Source organism: Haliotis rufescens, unplaced genomic scaffold (assembly GCF_023055435.1).
Source record: "Haliotis rufescens isolate VD_foot unplaced genomic scaffold, xgHalRufe1.0.p SCAF_10, whole genome shotgun sequence".
NCBI lineage: Eukaryota > Metazoa > Mollusca > Gastropoda > Lepetellida > Haliotidae > Haliotis > Haliotis rufescens.
Genome location: NW_025963780.1, coordinates 36,313,493 through 36,329,926, shown reverse-complemented (window position 1 = coordinate 36,329,926; position 16,434 = coordinate 36,313,493). Strand labels below are relative to the sequence as shown.

Sequence of the window (16,434 nt, the reverse complement as noted above, 5' to 3'; positions counted from 1 at the left end):
ATAACCGTAGTTTACTGTATGTGTTTTTTAAGGAAATAGACACGATTGAATGTGTACACAGAAAGTTTGTGAAAAAAACGTATTAGATATATGTTAAAGATTACAGAGTGCTTTGTTAGATGAAAAAAGCCTACCTTACCAAATGTGTGCAGTTAACGATAAAGAAACCAATTGTACTTTTGCTAAATAATTACTCAGTATATTCCAACTTAGAGGTGACATGTAACCTCACGTGTGTTACATTTATTTATACATTTTCATGTAATATGGGTCATATGGCCTTGAAATCAATACACATCTTGAAATATATGTTTGATAATGAATGAACACAGAATAATGTTTAATGTTGTCTAACGCTGCTCGTTAAGTCACAGGCAGAGAGTTTGGTTTAAGGCGCTTTAAACAGTATTTCAGTTCTATCATTGTGTGTCAGCTTAATGTGGGAGAAAAGCCCGAAGTGAAGCAGTTCTGTTTCGTTTACCACGATTTTTTTAAAATGTTAAAGAATGCGTTATTACAGTGAATCTGGTAATGAAACTGGGCGCCACAAATCGTGTACCAAATCATCACATGTCTATATCAGTATGTCATCTCTGTAATCAAGACGTGGTTGACATGCTTGGCGTGGGTTTCCACTGTCGTGTCAAAGTTCTATCATTTCTAGCCTCCATTCTTTTCTACTCGAGACCATTACTCAGCGTACCAACATGAGACATTGGCGGTATTTAGAAACCGTATATCAACCAATAGACGCACGTGTGTTTAGTATGTATTTATTTGACATTATAACATGGGCCTCTATTCAAGACTCAATTAACAAAATATTCAACGCATACGGTTTCTGAATGTGAAACCCATCATGATGACCTCACACTATCTGAGCCAGGAAATCACTGGCTATTAAGAACGTGCAGTATGACGGATAGACTAACATTAGTCCCATGAAGTGAAGTTATTTTATTTAAAAATATACCAAATAAAAATAATAAAATCCAAATGGAGCCCACAACAGTGCTTAATTTCGGGGATTAACCAAATCTGCAAGGTTCTATTTTGTTGGAATTTCTGTAATCTTCAATATCAACCTTCATTTCTGTTTACATGCCAGTGATACTCAGTAGCGTATTTAAGACCACTACCTGACACCTCCCTGGTCTCCCCCTTCCTCCCCAAGCTACCAATCACTGCTGCTTTTCTTCTTGTTTTTTCCAGCGGAGGAAAACGAGACTTGAAATCTTTCTAGAGCTGAGTTGAATTTCCTTGTTAATTCATTCTCAAGGGTATGTGAGTTAGTGTTCTAAAGTGGAGACATAAGCCCAAATATTGTTGGAACGATGTAAAATTGTGGAAACTGTTCTCTATTCTTAAATAGTACAGGAACGTCTTAAAACGAGGAACTCTCCGTAATATCGACGGTAAAGGTACTGGGGCTAACACTAAACAGACTGATGCTCTGAGGAAGTGTGGCTCCAATTCCGGCACGGACCATCTCTTTTCATAAATTTTCATATAAAGCAGTGTCATAATTTATTGCATATACAATGCCAACAATTGATTGTTTCGGTTGGCAATACATGCCGTGTTGAATGGCTGGTGGGCGGAAGACGTTGTCACGTAGCCCCAGATGTAGCGGGCGATACATGCGGTATACATTCAATAACACCAGGTGACTAAGTGTTCATGTCATTCGTCACCACTCGCCCCTTTCCGTAACCTGCAAGAAGAATCCGGCTTGTCCCGGAATAACACGAGTTGGTCACGAATGTGTTCATGTCTGTATCAATCACAGAATCGGACAACCGTTCAGCGGTGTTAACACGTGACACATAGCGGCGCCCCCTGGTGGATTAACAGCAGCGACGACAGGTGTTCGAGTCATGTGACATACACTGATAGATACATGTCCTTTAAAGCACACGGTGTAGCATGTCGTTAGACAATTGTTATTGTCGAGTTTTCTCAATTTCCGTTAAGGGTTAGAATTTCGTGATTACTATTCATGCAGGAGAACCGACAGTAGAATCAATACATTGGACAAATTGTTGTATAAAAATATCAACCTACATTAATTTGGTATTGCTTTGCTTATTAAATATTATAGAGTAGAGTAAATTTTAGGTTTTATGGCCAATAAAGTTCAATAAAATTGTGTTGTTTGTTTGTCGCTTAATGTCGCACTCAGCAATGACGTCGGCCTGTAAATAATCGAATCTGGACCAGACAATCAAGTGATTGACATCACAAGTATTAATCTTCACAATATGGACACACGGACATGTATCAACCAGATCAGCGAGCCTGACCACCCAATCCCGTGAGTCGCCTCTTACGACAAGCACGGGTTGAAAAGACCAATTCTAACATGATGTTCACGAAGCCAATAATACTGCAGTTGCCTGACACATATATAGGGTATTCTCCTGTCATTGTATCGGCTCAAATATACCGGAAGAAATAAATAGGGGATTAAAACGATTTTGTTGTTGTGTTCATACGGTAATACATTATATTAACAACACTCAGTGAGGTAAACTGCCGGGCAAAAGAAAGTATACACCCATGTTTTGATGGTTAAAATGAAACAAAGAAGAAATGGTTTTTCGATGGTGATGAATTTTTGATAGTTACGAATGTCACAGTTGTGTTTTGGGTCTTAAGTGTGTCGTGTTTCGGCCACTGTTTTCTCGCCTAGTAACGGTTACATAACAATGTCATGTTTTGCTCAAATCCAATTTCCAAGCGTATACTTTCTTTTGCCCAGCAGTATACGTGCTTCCCCAGATAACCGTTCCTTTATTTCCGTCAGTATAGAAACGCTCTCCGCTCTCTGTAGGTATTAGTCTGTTTAGTTGGTATTCTGATTGCACACGAATCTGATGACTTGATAAAATATTAAATTGACCTATCCATCCCTCAAATGCTGACAGCTTCAAACTTCCACTTCTGCGAGTCTCCTCCATTACATGGGTTTACGATGACTGTCCCGCCAGAGCTGAGATTAACTCTGTCTAAACACTTGCCAGACTTGTCCTGGATGATTGTGCCTTGGTCCTGGAATACAAAGCTACACGTATCAAAACTATGTACGGTGACTAAACTGAACCCTTTCATCACGACTGACCCCTGGGGATTCCGGGGCAGAATTGGACCCCCATGCTAGCCTCAAACGTAAGTGTCTCCTGAACAAGCATTGCTGATGCTAGTACCAGTCACTGGATTGTCTGGACCTCGGGTTATTTCAAGGCCGCTATCATATACCTGAAATATTGCTGAGTGCGGCGTTCAATAGAAACCACGCGTAATGCAAACAAAGGTATTGTGCTGGGCATTATTTATTAGGGTTGTGTGGGTTTTGACCCGACGACCAGCAAATTCAATATACATTACGAAGGGACGCAATTATGAAAGTTTGATTTTGGGAGATTTGTCTTTTCATTGAAACCTACCTCGTCATGTTTCCACTTCATCCCCGGCGTCTTTTTAGAACACAGCATCATCCTGGCGACTCCGCCGTCGACCCCCTGCGAGTCAAGACACAGATCCTCCCGCCGTAGCTCTTCAGTCTGACTTAAAGAAAACAGCTGGAAACGGAAAGTGTTAACCTCACATGAATAAACTGATAAGTTTAACATAAATGATATGAAGATGATTAGTATTGTTTTTTCACTCAAAGGCAAAATGTATCTGTAATCATATGTTTTGTTATGATATTTTGATATGAAACAAAAGTTCATCTCTTTGAGGGGCGGTCGGGTAGCCAAGTGGTTAACCCGTTAGCTCGTCACGCCGATGATCCGGGTTCGATTCCCCACATGGGTACAATGTGTGAAGCCTATTTCAGGTATTCCTGGAATATTACTAAAAGCGCCTGGTATTGTCACACCTTGATTGTGATCCATTAACACTTGTTCATGATAAAAACGGAATCGTAAAATGGATATCTTTTGATTATTGAAATGGTTTTTGACGCTTTCATTTATTACTGTTGACCTGTGTGCGATAGAGTCACTTGTTTGTTTGTTTGTTTTTTGTTTTACGCCGCACTCAACAATATTCTAGCCACATGACGGCGGTCTGTAAATAATCGAGTCTGGACCAGAAAATCCACTGATTCACATCATTAGCACCAATCCATGCAATTGGGATGCGATGACATGCATAAAACCAAGTCAGCGAGCCTGACCACCCAATCCCGTTAGTCGCCTCTTACGACAAGCATAGTCGCCTCTCGTAAATGCAAATGCGTCTATGATCTAACAACTTTCACCTGGTTAGTACTGGCGCCCGACTGACAATAATACACGCCCAGGTCGTATTCCATCCTGTCGTTTCCACCCAGAGTGTCCAGACAGAGTGAACTGCCCATAGCCTTCACCTGGAAACAAAACCCAGCATGAATATACGGAAACAGCTGCCTTGCAACGTTAACGTTTTGAAACCAGTGTCTTCTGATTGGCTAATGTCGACTTCCTTTGAGTCATTTCATTGGTCAGTTATAGTTCGCGAAAGGTCGTTCTGACGTGACATGTTATGGGATGTAGCGAGTACTAAGATCTGATTTTGATGAGATTGACATCACGCTGTCACAATTCTCAATCTGTCTGAGGCCCTTTGGAAGAACAAATTTACCGATTCTTGCTCTCCACATCTCAACTTAGACAGCCATATTGTCGTCGGTACACGATTCATTTTGGCTACCTTCAAATGTTTTGACTGATTCATTTTTGTTTTCTCGGAGCGAGAAGTGAGCACATCTATTCCTAAAGGGAGGTAACCCGACACTTATCACAATTCGAGTTGCTCAATATAACCACATCTTCCCGGGGCAAAGGAGTTAACTCATTGTAAGAGTCTAGTTTTCACCCTTGCCGAACTAGGCTGGAATTATGGAGTTATATTTTTGTCGCAGGTTCAGGCTTCTAGTCGTCCCAGACAAATATTGAAGACGGAGTTTCTTTTAAAATGTATTTATTTGCCTGTAACATGAAACGTCAACATTAGAAAAGTGTTGAGTGCTGTCGGCCAATCCTACCAGGCTGACAGGTGACAATTGACTGTGCGTATTATATATGATGTATATAATAATGATAGGAGTAAAATAGGCAAAATATCTATCTAAGCACTGTGGCTATATATTACGGCGTGTCAGCTTAATGTGGGAGGAAAGCCCGAAGTGATGCAGGTCTCAGACGTTTACCACTTCGGTGAAACCCACAAGCACGGTTAATGGTGCTGACAGACCTAGAAACATAATCGGGGGCATAGAAGGGACCCAGAGCCCAGAAATTCAAGCTGAGTTCGGCAAGTTAGAGTCGGTTAACTCCCTTCCCTCGGTAAGATGTTTAACCAGGCAACGTCTTAGCGATAGTTATTCCCATACTTTAACATAGACTTACGACAGTCGTAACGTCACAATAGCTTTGTGAAACGGGGCGTAGGATCCAACCTACATGCATATGTCTCCACCAAACTTCGAGTTGTCTCAAGTGAATGCCCTAACGATATGAAATAGTCTGTGCTGTATATTGAAGCACATGTGAGACATTGTGCGTGACCTCCAACTCACCATGCCCCAGGCCTTGACACCCTCATCCAGGACAAACTTCTCGGGGTACACGTTGTCCAGATACCACTTGAAGCTCTTGCACTGAAGCTTGTCCCGGAGACCAACTCGAGCAGATATGTCCCCGATGTCTTTACCCTACAACAATATACACAGTGACATGTTAGACAGGCGAGCGTAACGCTTGTCCCGGAGACCACCGATATGTCCCCGAAGTCTTTACCCTAGAACAATATACACAGTGCCATGTCAGACAGGCGAGCGTAACGCTTGTCCCGGAGACCAACTCGAGCAGATATGTCCCCGAAGTCTTTACCCTAGAACAATATACACAGTGCAGGTTAGACAGGCGAACGTAAAGCTTGTCCCGGAGACCAATTCGAGCAGATATGTCCCCGAAGTCTTTACCCTAGAACAATATACACAGTGCAGGTTAGACAGGCGAACGTAAAGCTTGTCCCGGAGACCAACTCGAGCAGATATGTCCCCGAAGTCTTTACCCTACAACAATATACACAGTGCAGGTCAGACAGGCAACAGACTAGGTCGTCGCATAAGGTACTCGACATCTTTTCGAAGCTATATGAGATAAGTACAGCGATCTGATTGGATATCGCGTTTTCATTACAAGGGGCACAACTCGTGATCTACGCGAGGTGGCGCCAGGTCGAGCCAAGAAAAGTGGCCTTGATGTGGCAAGGGTAGACTAGGCTTTGATATCGGCTAGTGGACACGCTTGCCTCGGGAAGATGTCATCAGCCATGTTTTGATATCTGTCGATATATAAACATCAGTTGCTCGAGATTGTTAACAATCATTCCGCAAATAATTTATAGACAAAGAAACCATGTGACCCACCCGAAACTGTCGTCTGCTCCCGAATCTCGTGTGGCTCTGTACAGACTTGACACGTTTAATATTATCTGCATTCATTTCAAGTCAATATTACAACACAACAAGGACACTTCCACGTGTTCCATACCTTCAACGCATGTCTGTGCATATAGAACAGTCTTTTGTAATCGTCCATCCAGACCTCAGCCACCCTCGCCGAGTTTACACCGTGCGTGTCCTTGCCACCTGAATTATCACAGACAATGTGTTCAGTATGACGTCATTGGCTCAAAATACAAACCTTCAGAAGTGTACTTCCGCGGCATTAATACAATACCTCACATCCAAACTATAAACAAATGTCACACTTCCTCATTTAAACCATGTATAGATACAAAGTTACCTTGTTAATAATGTCAAATGTTTTTACTATATTAAGTGACCGCCTCCGTGGTCTAGTGGTAGAGCTTTCGTCCAAAGAGCGGAAGGTCCGGAGTTCGATCCCCGACCGCGTCATTGCAAAAGACGTTAGAAGATGGGACTTCTTGTTACCCTGTCTGGCGTTCGGCATAAGGGGCTAAAACAAGGACTGGTCGGCTCGGAGTCAGTATACTGTGTCTGGGTGGGGTATTCATGTTAAACTGCGGCATGGTATCTCAGTGTGCTAGCACTATAAATCGGCATCAGTCCGGACTAGTACAAGCAGCCACACACACACACACGTGCATACACGTCGCTATATAAGTGCAATAATTTTAAATCCCATTGCACATCACCATACCTATTATTAAGTTTGAAAAAGTGTGATGGGGGCGCCTTCAGTAGATGATCATGTGTTTCCTTCTTACAGCGTTGTAGGTTTCGTTGTAAGTAAAACAGTTGTGTTGCCGCTTTTAACAGTATTCCAGTTATATCACGGAGTGTCAGCTTAATGTGGGAGGAATGCCCAAAGTGATGCAGGTTTCAGACGTTTACCACTTCCGTGAAACCCACGGGCACGGGTATGGTGCTGTCAGGCCTAGAAACATAATCGGATCGAAAAGATATTCGAACCCACAATCATAGGTTTCTGGTGTGCCCAAGGGACGCAATTCTGTACAGCGACTGGGCCACCCGTGGCCTTATGTAAGACATGAAATTTGAAATTAATATGATGCAAATGACCGCTAGTATTATCAAAAAATTATTATTATCATCAAATTATTATCATTTATGACTATAATGATTTTTGGTGATGATGATGATTATTATTATTATTATTTTAATCATTATTGCGTAGATCGATGCTCATGATATCAATCCCTGGATTGTCTGGTCCAGACTTGATTATTTACAGAAAACAAAACATGTGCTGACAAACCAACCGGACGCGTCAGAACAATCTCCCAGTCCCCTTTTAGATGACTGTTACGAGCTCGGGACGGAATGATCTTGGTGGGTTTTTTTGTGGATGACGAGCGAACAAAGAAGCTTTACCCCACCAGTGATTGACATCACGAGCATCGAACCAAGCAATTGGGATACGATGACATGCGTCAATCAAGTCAGCGAGCCTGACCCCCCGATCCCGTGTGTCGCCTCTTACGACAAGCATGGGTTGCTAAAGACCAATTATAACCCGGATATTAATGATCGCCTCACTTATCAATTCTGCACCAACAACTGTTCTCACACAAGTGTGTCACAATCACACTCAACGCTGCATTCGGAATCGTACAAGGGATTTTAGCAGATATTTGTTATTGATTTGGAAAGGGTTTTGGTGCTTCTATTTACCTGGGGACCCGTGAATATTCCGGGGTAGAATAGGTCTTCAGCAACCCGTGCTTGCCGTAAAAGGTGACTATGCTTGTCGTAAAAGGCGACTAACGGGATCGGGTGGTCAGGCTCGCTGACTTGGTTGATGCATGTCATCGATCCAAATTGCGTGGATCGATGCTCATGATATTAATCACTGGATTGTCTGGTCCAGACTCGATTATTTACAGACCGCTGTCTTATAGCCGGAATATTGCTGGGTGTCCCGTTAAACAACAAACCAACCAACCAACCAACCAACTATTTACCTGGGAACGTATAGGGATGACTGGAGCGGAAGATATGCCCGACACGGGAACAAGGCAGAAACTCCAGCCGGCCGCCACACATCCACGTCTGAAGCACAACATGTCACAATGGATTATCTCTCCAATCTCGGCACCATGCTCATAATGCTGCATAATGTTGCTCACAAGGTATTTAGATACTTGTTCACGCCACCTTTACCTTGTCGTATAGTTATCTGAATAATATTTTTCAGATAAACTTTGCCTATCTGACTAGAAATAAGTTCGTTGTGGCCAACATGTCATGTGCATATTTGTTTGATGAGAGATTAACTGAACACTGTGTACTTGATCTCGAGGTTCTCCCTACACGTCCATTCCGTCACCTACAGAGGGTCGTGATGAGTGCCGTGAACGGAAGTCTCTGTACTTACTCTGAAGGAGATCTCGAGGTTCTCCCTACACGTCCATTCCGTCACCTACAGAGGGTCGTGATGAGTGCCGTGAACGGAAGTCTCTGTACTTACTCTGAAGGAGATCTCGAGGTTCTCCCTGCACGTCCATTCCGTCAACTACAGAGGGTCGTGATGAATGAGGTGAACTGAAGTCTCTGTACTTACTCTGAAGGAGATCTCGAGGTTCTCCCCTCCCCACACGTCCATTCCGTCATCATAGCCCCCGATCTCCCAGAAGAACTTTCTGTCCAGCGCCAGCAAGCCTCCGGCCATTGTTGGAGAGCTGAAATGAAAAGGGTTTTTTAACCATTGCAGTGCAAGAGTGGGCGAGTGCAAGAATGCAAGAAAGAGTGGGTTGCTCGCATTGTGGATTATGTAAAGGTGACTGCAAGGGAGTATTTGCTGCGAATAAAACGGCAATGTTTTACAGCGCAATTCGTTAGAATACAAAAGAGAAAATGTCAGCAGGAACCGCATCCAATCGAAAACGAAGGGCACTAATTACATGAACTACGGTAACTAATATGAAATTTCAGCAATTTGACCTGATAGGGTCCGTGTATTTCCGGTGTACTTTCTCCCTCTCCGGGATGTCTCTCCAGGTGAAGTGCATGCTCCAGGAAAACCCGCCCACATTGTAGCCCCCATTACCAGAATACTCCAACGTGTTGTCGTTGATGGCGTCAATGATGGGACACACTACCGTCTTCCGGTTTTCTTGTATTCGAGCAAGGATCGGTTCCAACCTTTGCAACAGAAAACTTGAACATCACATCTTTTGCTCAACAGGTCGTAATGCATTCACTAATTCAGTGAGTAAGACGACCCATCTTTTCAACAAATACAGGTTTTCCGGTAAAATATCTATATGTTGTACACAGTGGCAGTAAAATAATTAAAGTTAAAAAACAAACGATTTAATGATGAACAACTGTTTCAACGTTACAAACATGTTCAGGATTAAACTTTTTCTTGTTCATTTTAGCAGTCACTAAATCAGCTATAAAATTAATTCAAAAAGTTTCCACTCACCACTGTGTTCCTGCCTCACAGTGAGAATCCAGGAACACGATGACGTCACCCGTGGCAGCCTTGGCACCTTCAATACGGGTTCGTATCAAGCCACTCCTCTGCTGGGTCCTCACCATCTTCACAACACCATCAGGCCACGTCTTCTCCACGTAGGTCTTCAACTTGTCCCCCAACTCAGCTGCAACAGCAACAAGAGGGTCGGTGTAATATATATGATGTATAATATGATATATCTGATATAGCATAGATTGGTCTGATATAGCTGTTACAGCATAGATGGTCTGATATAGCTGTTACAGCATGGATGGTCTGATATAGCTGATATAGCATAGATGGTCTGATATAGCTGTTACAGCATAGATGGTTTGATATAGCTGATATAGCATGGGTGGGCTGATATATAGCTGATATAGCATAGATGGGCTGATATATAACTGATATAGCATAGATGGGCTAATATGTAGCTGTTACAGCATAGATGGTTTGATATAGCTGATATAGCATGAATGGGCTGATATATAGCTGTTACAGCATAGATGGTCTGATATAGCTGATATAGTATAGATTGGTCTGATATAGCTGTTACAGCATAGATTATCTGATGTATGACCGATATAGCTTAGTTGGGTCTGATATAGCTGATATAGCATAGATGGGTCTGATATATGACTGATATAGCTTAGTTGGGTCTGATATAGCTGCTATAGAATAGATGGTCTGATATGTAAGTGATATAGAATTGATGGGTCTGATATATAACTGATATAGCATAGATGGGGCTAATATATGACTGATATAGCATAGATGGGTCAGATATATACCTGATATAGCATAGATGGGTCTGATATAGATGACATAGCATAGTTTGGTTTATATAGCTAATAATAGGTCTTATATAAAGCTGAATTGCATAGACTGGTCTAATATATAGCTGATATGCCATATCTAGGTCTGAAATAGCAGATGTAGCATAGATGGGTCAGATATATAAATGTTACAGCATCGCTGGGTCTGATACTATAGTTGTTACAGCATAGATGGGTCAGATGTAGCTGATATAGCATAGGTAAGTCTGATATATAGCTGACATAGCATCGTTGGATCTGATATAACGTGTTTGGATCTGATATAGCTTTTTAGCATAGATGGGTGTGGTATATAGCTGATATAGCATGGATGGGTCAGACATACAGTTGCTATAACAGAGATGGGTCTGATGCAGGATAGAAGGGTCTGACATAACTGATATAGCATACATTTGTCTGATATAGCTGATACAGCATAGATGGGTCTGATAGATAGCATAGACTAGTTTGTGGATGCGTCTTGGGTTGTCATAGAAACAAAATCCTTATGTTGAAAGTATATCATTAACACAATTTATAGTTTGATACTTGTATGTCGTTAAAGCCCCAACTATAATTCCTTTTCCTGGCAACACCATGGGATGCTCATTCTGTCAATCACCGGTTTGCCTTGATGTTTCAGGCATGCCTCAAATGCATTTACAACTAGTTGAATGTCAAAAGGCATTTACTTCCAAAATAAAAATAACACCCAAAAACGAATTATAAGACGGTCCGCATACCTCAAACATTTCCTGATTTCATGTCATGATAAATAAAGGAGAAATGGCTGAGTATTGGGTAGAAATAACTACCATTAATCAACATGGCTGCCATTGCCTCTATGCTTCAAATCTGATCAGAGTCATAGGAGCATACAGCATCACTGGCATCCTCCATTGAAAGTTTCAACTCCTTAGTCCTGTTGCTTCAGATGAGGCGGACTACGAACATCAGACAATGCACCGAGACATAGGCTCACTTTAAATGAAATTGCGCGAAATATAAATCGTCCATGTCTTCCACAAACAGATAAGTGAGATTTATAAGTATAATAATATCAGCGCACTATAACCAAATACTGCCAATAGATCCATACTGTTTGATTGGTTACAACCCTTCCAGATCTCTCCGTTCTCAGAATAACCACCTGTTACAAGTCCCGGAAACCCGTCTCAAAACCTTTGGTCAGATATCTTTCCAGTTCTGCGCTTCTTCGCTACGGAACAAACTACCATCTGATCTTAAGCTGTCGCCATCACTTTCATCCTCTAAGGCTCATCTGAAAACACACCTTTTCAGACAACACTATCAATTCTACTCCCCCTTTCCATTAGCATTACTTGCTAAAACTATGTAGCGCCATGAGCATTTACTTGGAAAATGGAATCTGGCGCAGTATAAATGGACTTATTATTTATTTATTATTATTTACCATGGTTACTTACGTCGGTCACTGAAATCATCCAGTAAGACAACTTCGTGCAGATATTCGGGCGGAGATCGGTTTATCACGCTGTGCACCGTCCTCAGCAACGTCGTCCAGGCCTCGTTGTGGTAGATTATCACAACACTCGCACTTGGAAGGATCTTAGGGTAGACAATATCCTTACACCTGGAAGTAAAACCATAAATCATTCAGTGTTGATTAAAATAAAATATTATGGCTCTATGATGTAGGACTGATAGAATATTCCAGCCATATCAAAGCAACACAGGCAGCTTGGGTTGTGTACTCCTCAGGGCGCTGAGAATGAAAATCGAGTGCACACTGATCCATTGACCGGGGTAGTAGTGAAATATTTGGAGCATGTTTTAGGTTTGGATCATAATTATTCACTTTCTCTTTCGGCCCATAACATAATAATATGTTTAAATCTATCGATATTGTTCAAATAATCACCAGAAAACCAGTGTCAGACCGGTTTCAGCAATTGTATCTGACCTTTGACTTCGTAACATTAATATGGGCGAATAAATGTGTCTGTTATATAATTCAATCAATTAAAATTTGATATTGCAAACAAAAACAACAGAATGCATTGTTATTAGCTAATCGCTATCCTTAGAAATGGAAACACCTGACTTCTACTATCGGGCCATTGCCATGAAGCGTTCATAAAATATTTTATGAACGCATAATCACTGTTAAACAATGACTACAGGCCTTCTATGAAACGTTTCTTATCGTGTCTTCTACCTTGACTGTAAATGTACTTGCCCACTCTATATATTTGTTAACATGTATTTGGAATGGAATAAAATCTATATCAAATATTAAAATATTTAATCTAATTGTACCAATAATGTTCGACGTTATCTCCGGGACGTCAGTTGCACGCCTTTTTTAAACTGTGACACTTGACCTAATTAATACTGAACACTATGAATAAGTATCTGACTTGCTCTGTCTTTTATGTGGATAGCTAAAAATACAATTTCCTTTGAAACGTATACTTTTTGGTCGTTTTTATCCAACGCTTTACACGGCCATGGACACCGAAGACGACTATTTGTAAAAACGTTTCTCGTTTACGCGCATAATAAATAATAGATAATTAATACAAAGAACAAGAATATTCCACACGTGGGAATTTCTGGTGTCTCCGCCGTGACAAAATATAGCTAAAGGCGGCTCACTGACTCTAACGGTTATTGCAAACATATAAATATATCAAAATATTGCCTTTCAGTGCACATAGGGAATCGAACCTTGGCAGTCGGCGTGACGAGCGAACGATTAACTAGGCAACCCCACCCCCTTAAATGTTGCTACAGTGATGCTAATGTAAACATCCCAAACCAGGAAAGATCAGCGTCGCTTCCCTCAAAATGTTTACATTATCAGAATCTTCTACTCAACTGGCATCCTAACTACAGTAAAGTACGGTTATAACGAACTCAAAGGGACTACTAATTTTAGTTCGTTATAACCGAAGTTCGTTATAAGCATATATACAGCATAACTACAGCAAATAGTCGGGACCAAAAAAGTAAGTTCGTTATATCCGTCAGTTCGTTATAAGCGTGTTCGTTATAACCGAAGTTTACTGTACATGTACATTTAAGGTCCCTGAAGGTAACCAACCCACATACTACTGACATAGCACCCAATATTGCCATGTATCAACGGTCAAAGTACCAGCTATTCAAATGCACACAAAACACATAATCTTGCATAACACATATATCACAACGTGGCACCCCAAAAAGGGTTAGAAATGGGAGAAAATGACACATTAAATATAGCCGCTGTTCAGCCACGTTTTAATCGGATCGGAATAATGCGAGTTGGATCAAGACACGACACTGTTATGTTTCATAGAAGATATCGATATTGTCAATAGTTAATATTTAATATCATGAGCTCACGTGACCGTTCAATGAAAAAAATCTGTTTATCAGTTTAAAGATCTTACCTTCGATCACGAACATCCTTCACGGATCGCTCCAGCGATATTTTTCCACTTGCAACTATATTAAACGCTTCTTTATGCATAAGTTTTTCTCCTAAAAGTTTTTCTTCCCCTTTTAAATGCACCGGTAATCCTTTTTCGCCGGGTCCTGTTCGAAGTGACTCGCTAGCTTGGTAGGCATCAAACCGCTTCTTTCGAATAAACAGAACATGGCTGGGTACCTTTTCCAAAGACGTCCCGATGATATTTGTGTAGAAAATCACGACAGTCAGACAAAATAATGCAATGAAAACTATCTGCTTAATTTTTAGCTTTCTAAACCGTATGACTCTCATTCTGCCGAAACAGACATACACTGACAATGGCGGACGTGTCTAGCCGATGCGATATGGCTCATAGCGCCTAGACATGCATAGACACGTCGCAATGGATTTATGACACAGCTTGAGGGAACATAGATAAATGGTGTGATTAGTATTGAAGAAATGTCAACAGATTACGTTGATCGAACAAAAGGATTAATGAATACGATTCTCGTCATCAAACTACCGGCATCGCCTTGTATCTCACGAGTGTTTGGAGTTACAGGTAAACTTTCATGGGCCGCCTTCGTAGTGTAGTGGATAGAGCGTCTGACCGGACAGCGGATTGTCGGTGGTTCGATCCCCTGACCGTGGCATGCCAAGAGACGTCAAATGATGGTACTTATTGTTCCCCTGCCTGGAGCATGAGACGAACGGGCTTAAACAAGAATCGGTGGGGTCAGAGTGCGCGCGCGCGCACACACACACACACTCACACGCACACGAACGCGCACGCGCGCACACACACACGCACAGGCACACAAACACACCAAGTCAGTGAGTCTGGCCACCCGATCCCGTTAGTCGCCTCCAACAACAAGCAAAGTCGCCTCTTACAGCAAGCATGGGTTGCTGAAGACCTATTCTACCCCGGATCTTCACGGGTCTATTTCACGTCTAAACCCCATTTCACTTCACATCATATCAGTTTGTTACCAGTGGATATGCATGTCTCTATGTTCTTTTGTTAAATCTGAAAATAAAATATATTCAACATTATAAGGTCAATTTTGTTTCAATGGTTACGATGAAGTCGGTTGCCAAGCAACGGGGAGTACAAAAATATTCAGGTGTTGTTTTTTTTTAATCTGGTGTTACCTGTAGCTGAAAAAATATCTTCCCACCAGAATATCAAATGTTCGGTCCCGACATGCCTGGTTTCAAGAACGTGTGTTTCGTGGGGTCGTCCGCAGCAGCGTGGGAACCTCTGCATCTGTACTACCTCGAACACGGTGGCCAGTTGTAGCGGTGCGTGATGACAGGTGTTGTCTTCATAGGCGGCAGCAAGACTCTCTGAACAATCAAATCCACTGCCCGTGTCATAAACTGGTAATGTCAACATTATTCTCCTATCGAGCGACACCTGGTTACGTGTACATAGACGTCCTATGATGTTTAATGTGTTCAAATCAATCGTTTATAGTATGTCATGATATTGATGATTCTAGATGATATATTTGTTGGACTGCTAGGTATTTTTGTTAATTTAGGAAGGTTATAATTATGTTACCGTTATGATAACTTAAATATTCATCGTTATTAAACACCGTTACGTTTTTTTCTATATCCAGAAATAATGTTTTGCTTTTTAAGCTGAGTTTAATCAAATTCCGTTTTGTTTCCTGATTTAATTCATCTTTTTGCAGTCATAAAATAGAATATATTTTTTGTATTGAGACCAGGGCCTACTTGCACAAAGCGATCTTAGCGCTAAGACTATTGTAAGCCTATGCTAAAGTATTTGGAGTTACGATCATCTTAGCGCTAAGATCGCTTTGTGCAAGTGGGCCCAGATATTTATTCGGCGACAGCTGCATGACCAGATATATTTTTAACAAAATTTAAACCATGACCCAAAGTACTTTTTCTAAAAGCACCATTGCAACAGTATCATTTTTGTGGCAGACAATTTTATTTTTTCCAACAATCTGAATTCTTTTCAAGAATTTTTGGGTGTTATTATTTTTTTAGAAATCTCAGCCCTCTCCCAGGATAGACAAATGTTCGACTCCCTACAAAAAGACCACATTTATAGTTATTTTAGTGATCTGAAAGAAACTTTTCTAATTTTAATTTTAAGAATTTTCACTCACATTTAAAATCATCATTCAAATCTTTCGCCTATGTGTCTGGATATGCATACTATTTTGCATTGTGTTTA

The 16,434-nt window shown here is 41.2% G+C and overlaps 1 protein-coding gene across 1 annotated transcript; it reads right to left on the bottom strand.

Moving 5' to 3' along the window:
* On the bottom strand, nt 1–14,554 carry LOC124131055 (probable N-acetylgalactosaminyltransferase 9). The gene is made up of 11 exons (XM_046494135.2): nt 14,194–14,554; nt 12,223–12,389; nt 9,930–10,107; nt 9,443–9,643; nt 9,063–9,180; nt 8,464–8,551; nt 6,546–6,643; nt 5,567–5,701; nt 4,268–4,375; nt 3,447–3,581; nt 1–3,051 (listed from the first exon to the last, which is right to left on the bottom strand). Exons 1-11 carry the CDS (start codon nt 14,523–14,525, stop codon nt 2,914–2,916), a joined length of 1,698 nt encoding a protein of 565 aa, XP_046350091.2. The 5' UTR covers nt 14,526–14,554; the 3' UTR covers nt 1–2,913.
* Nucleotides 14,555–16,434: the final 1,880 nt, after the last annotated feature.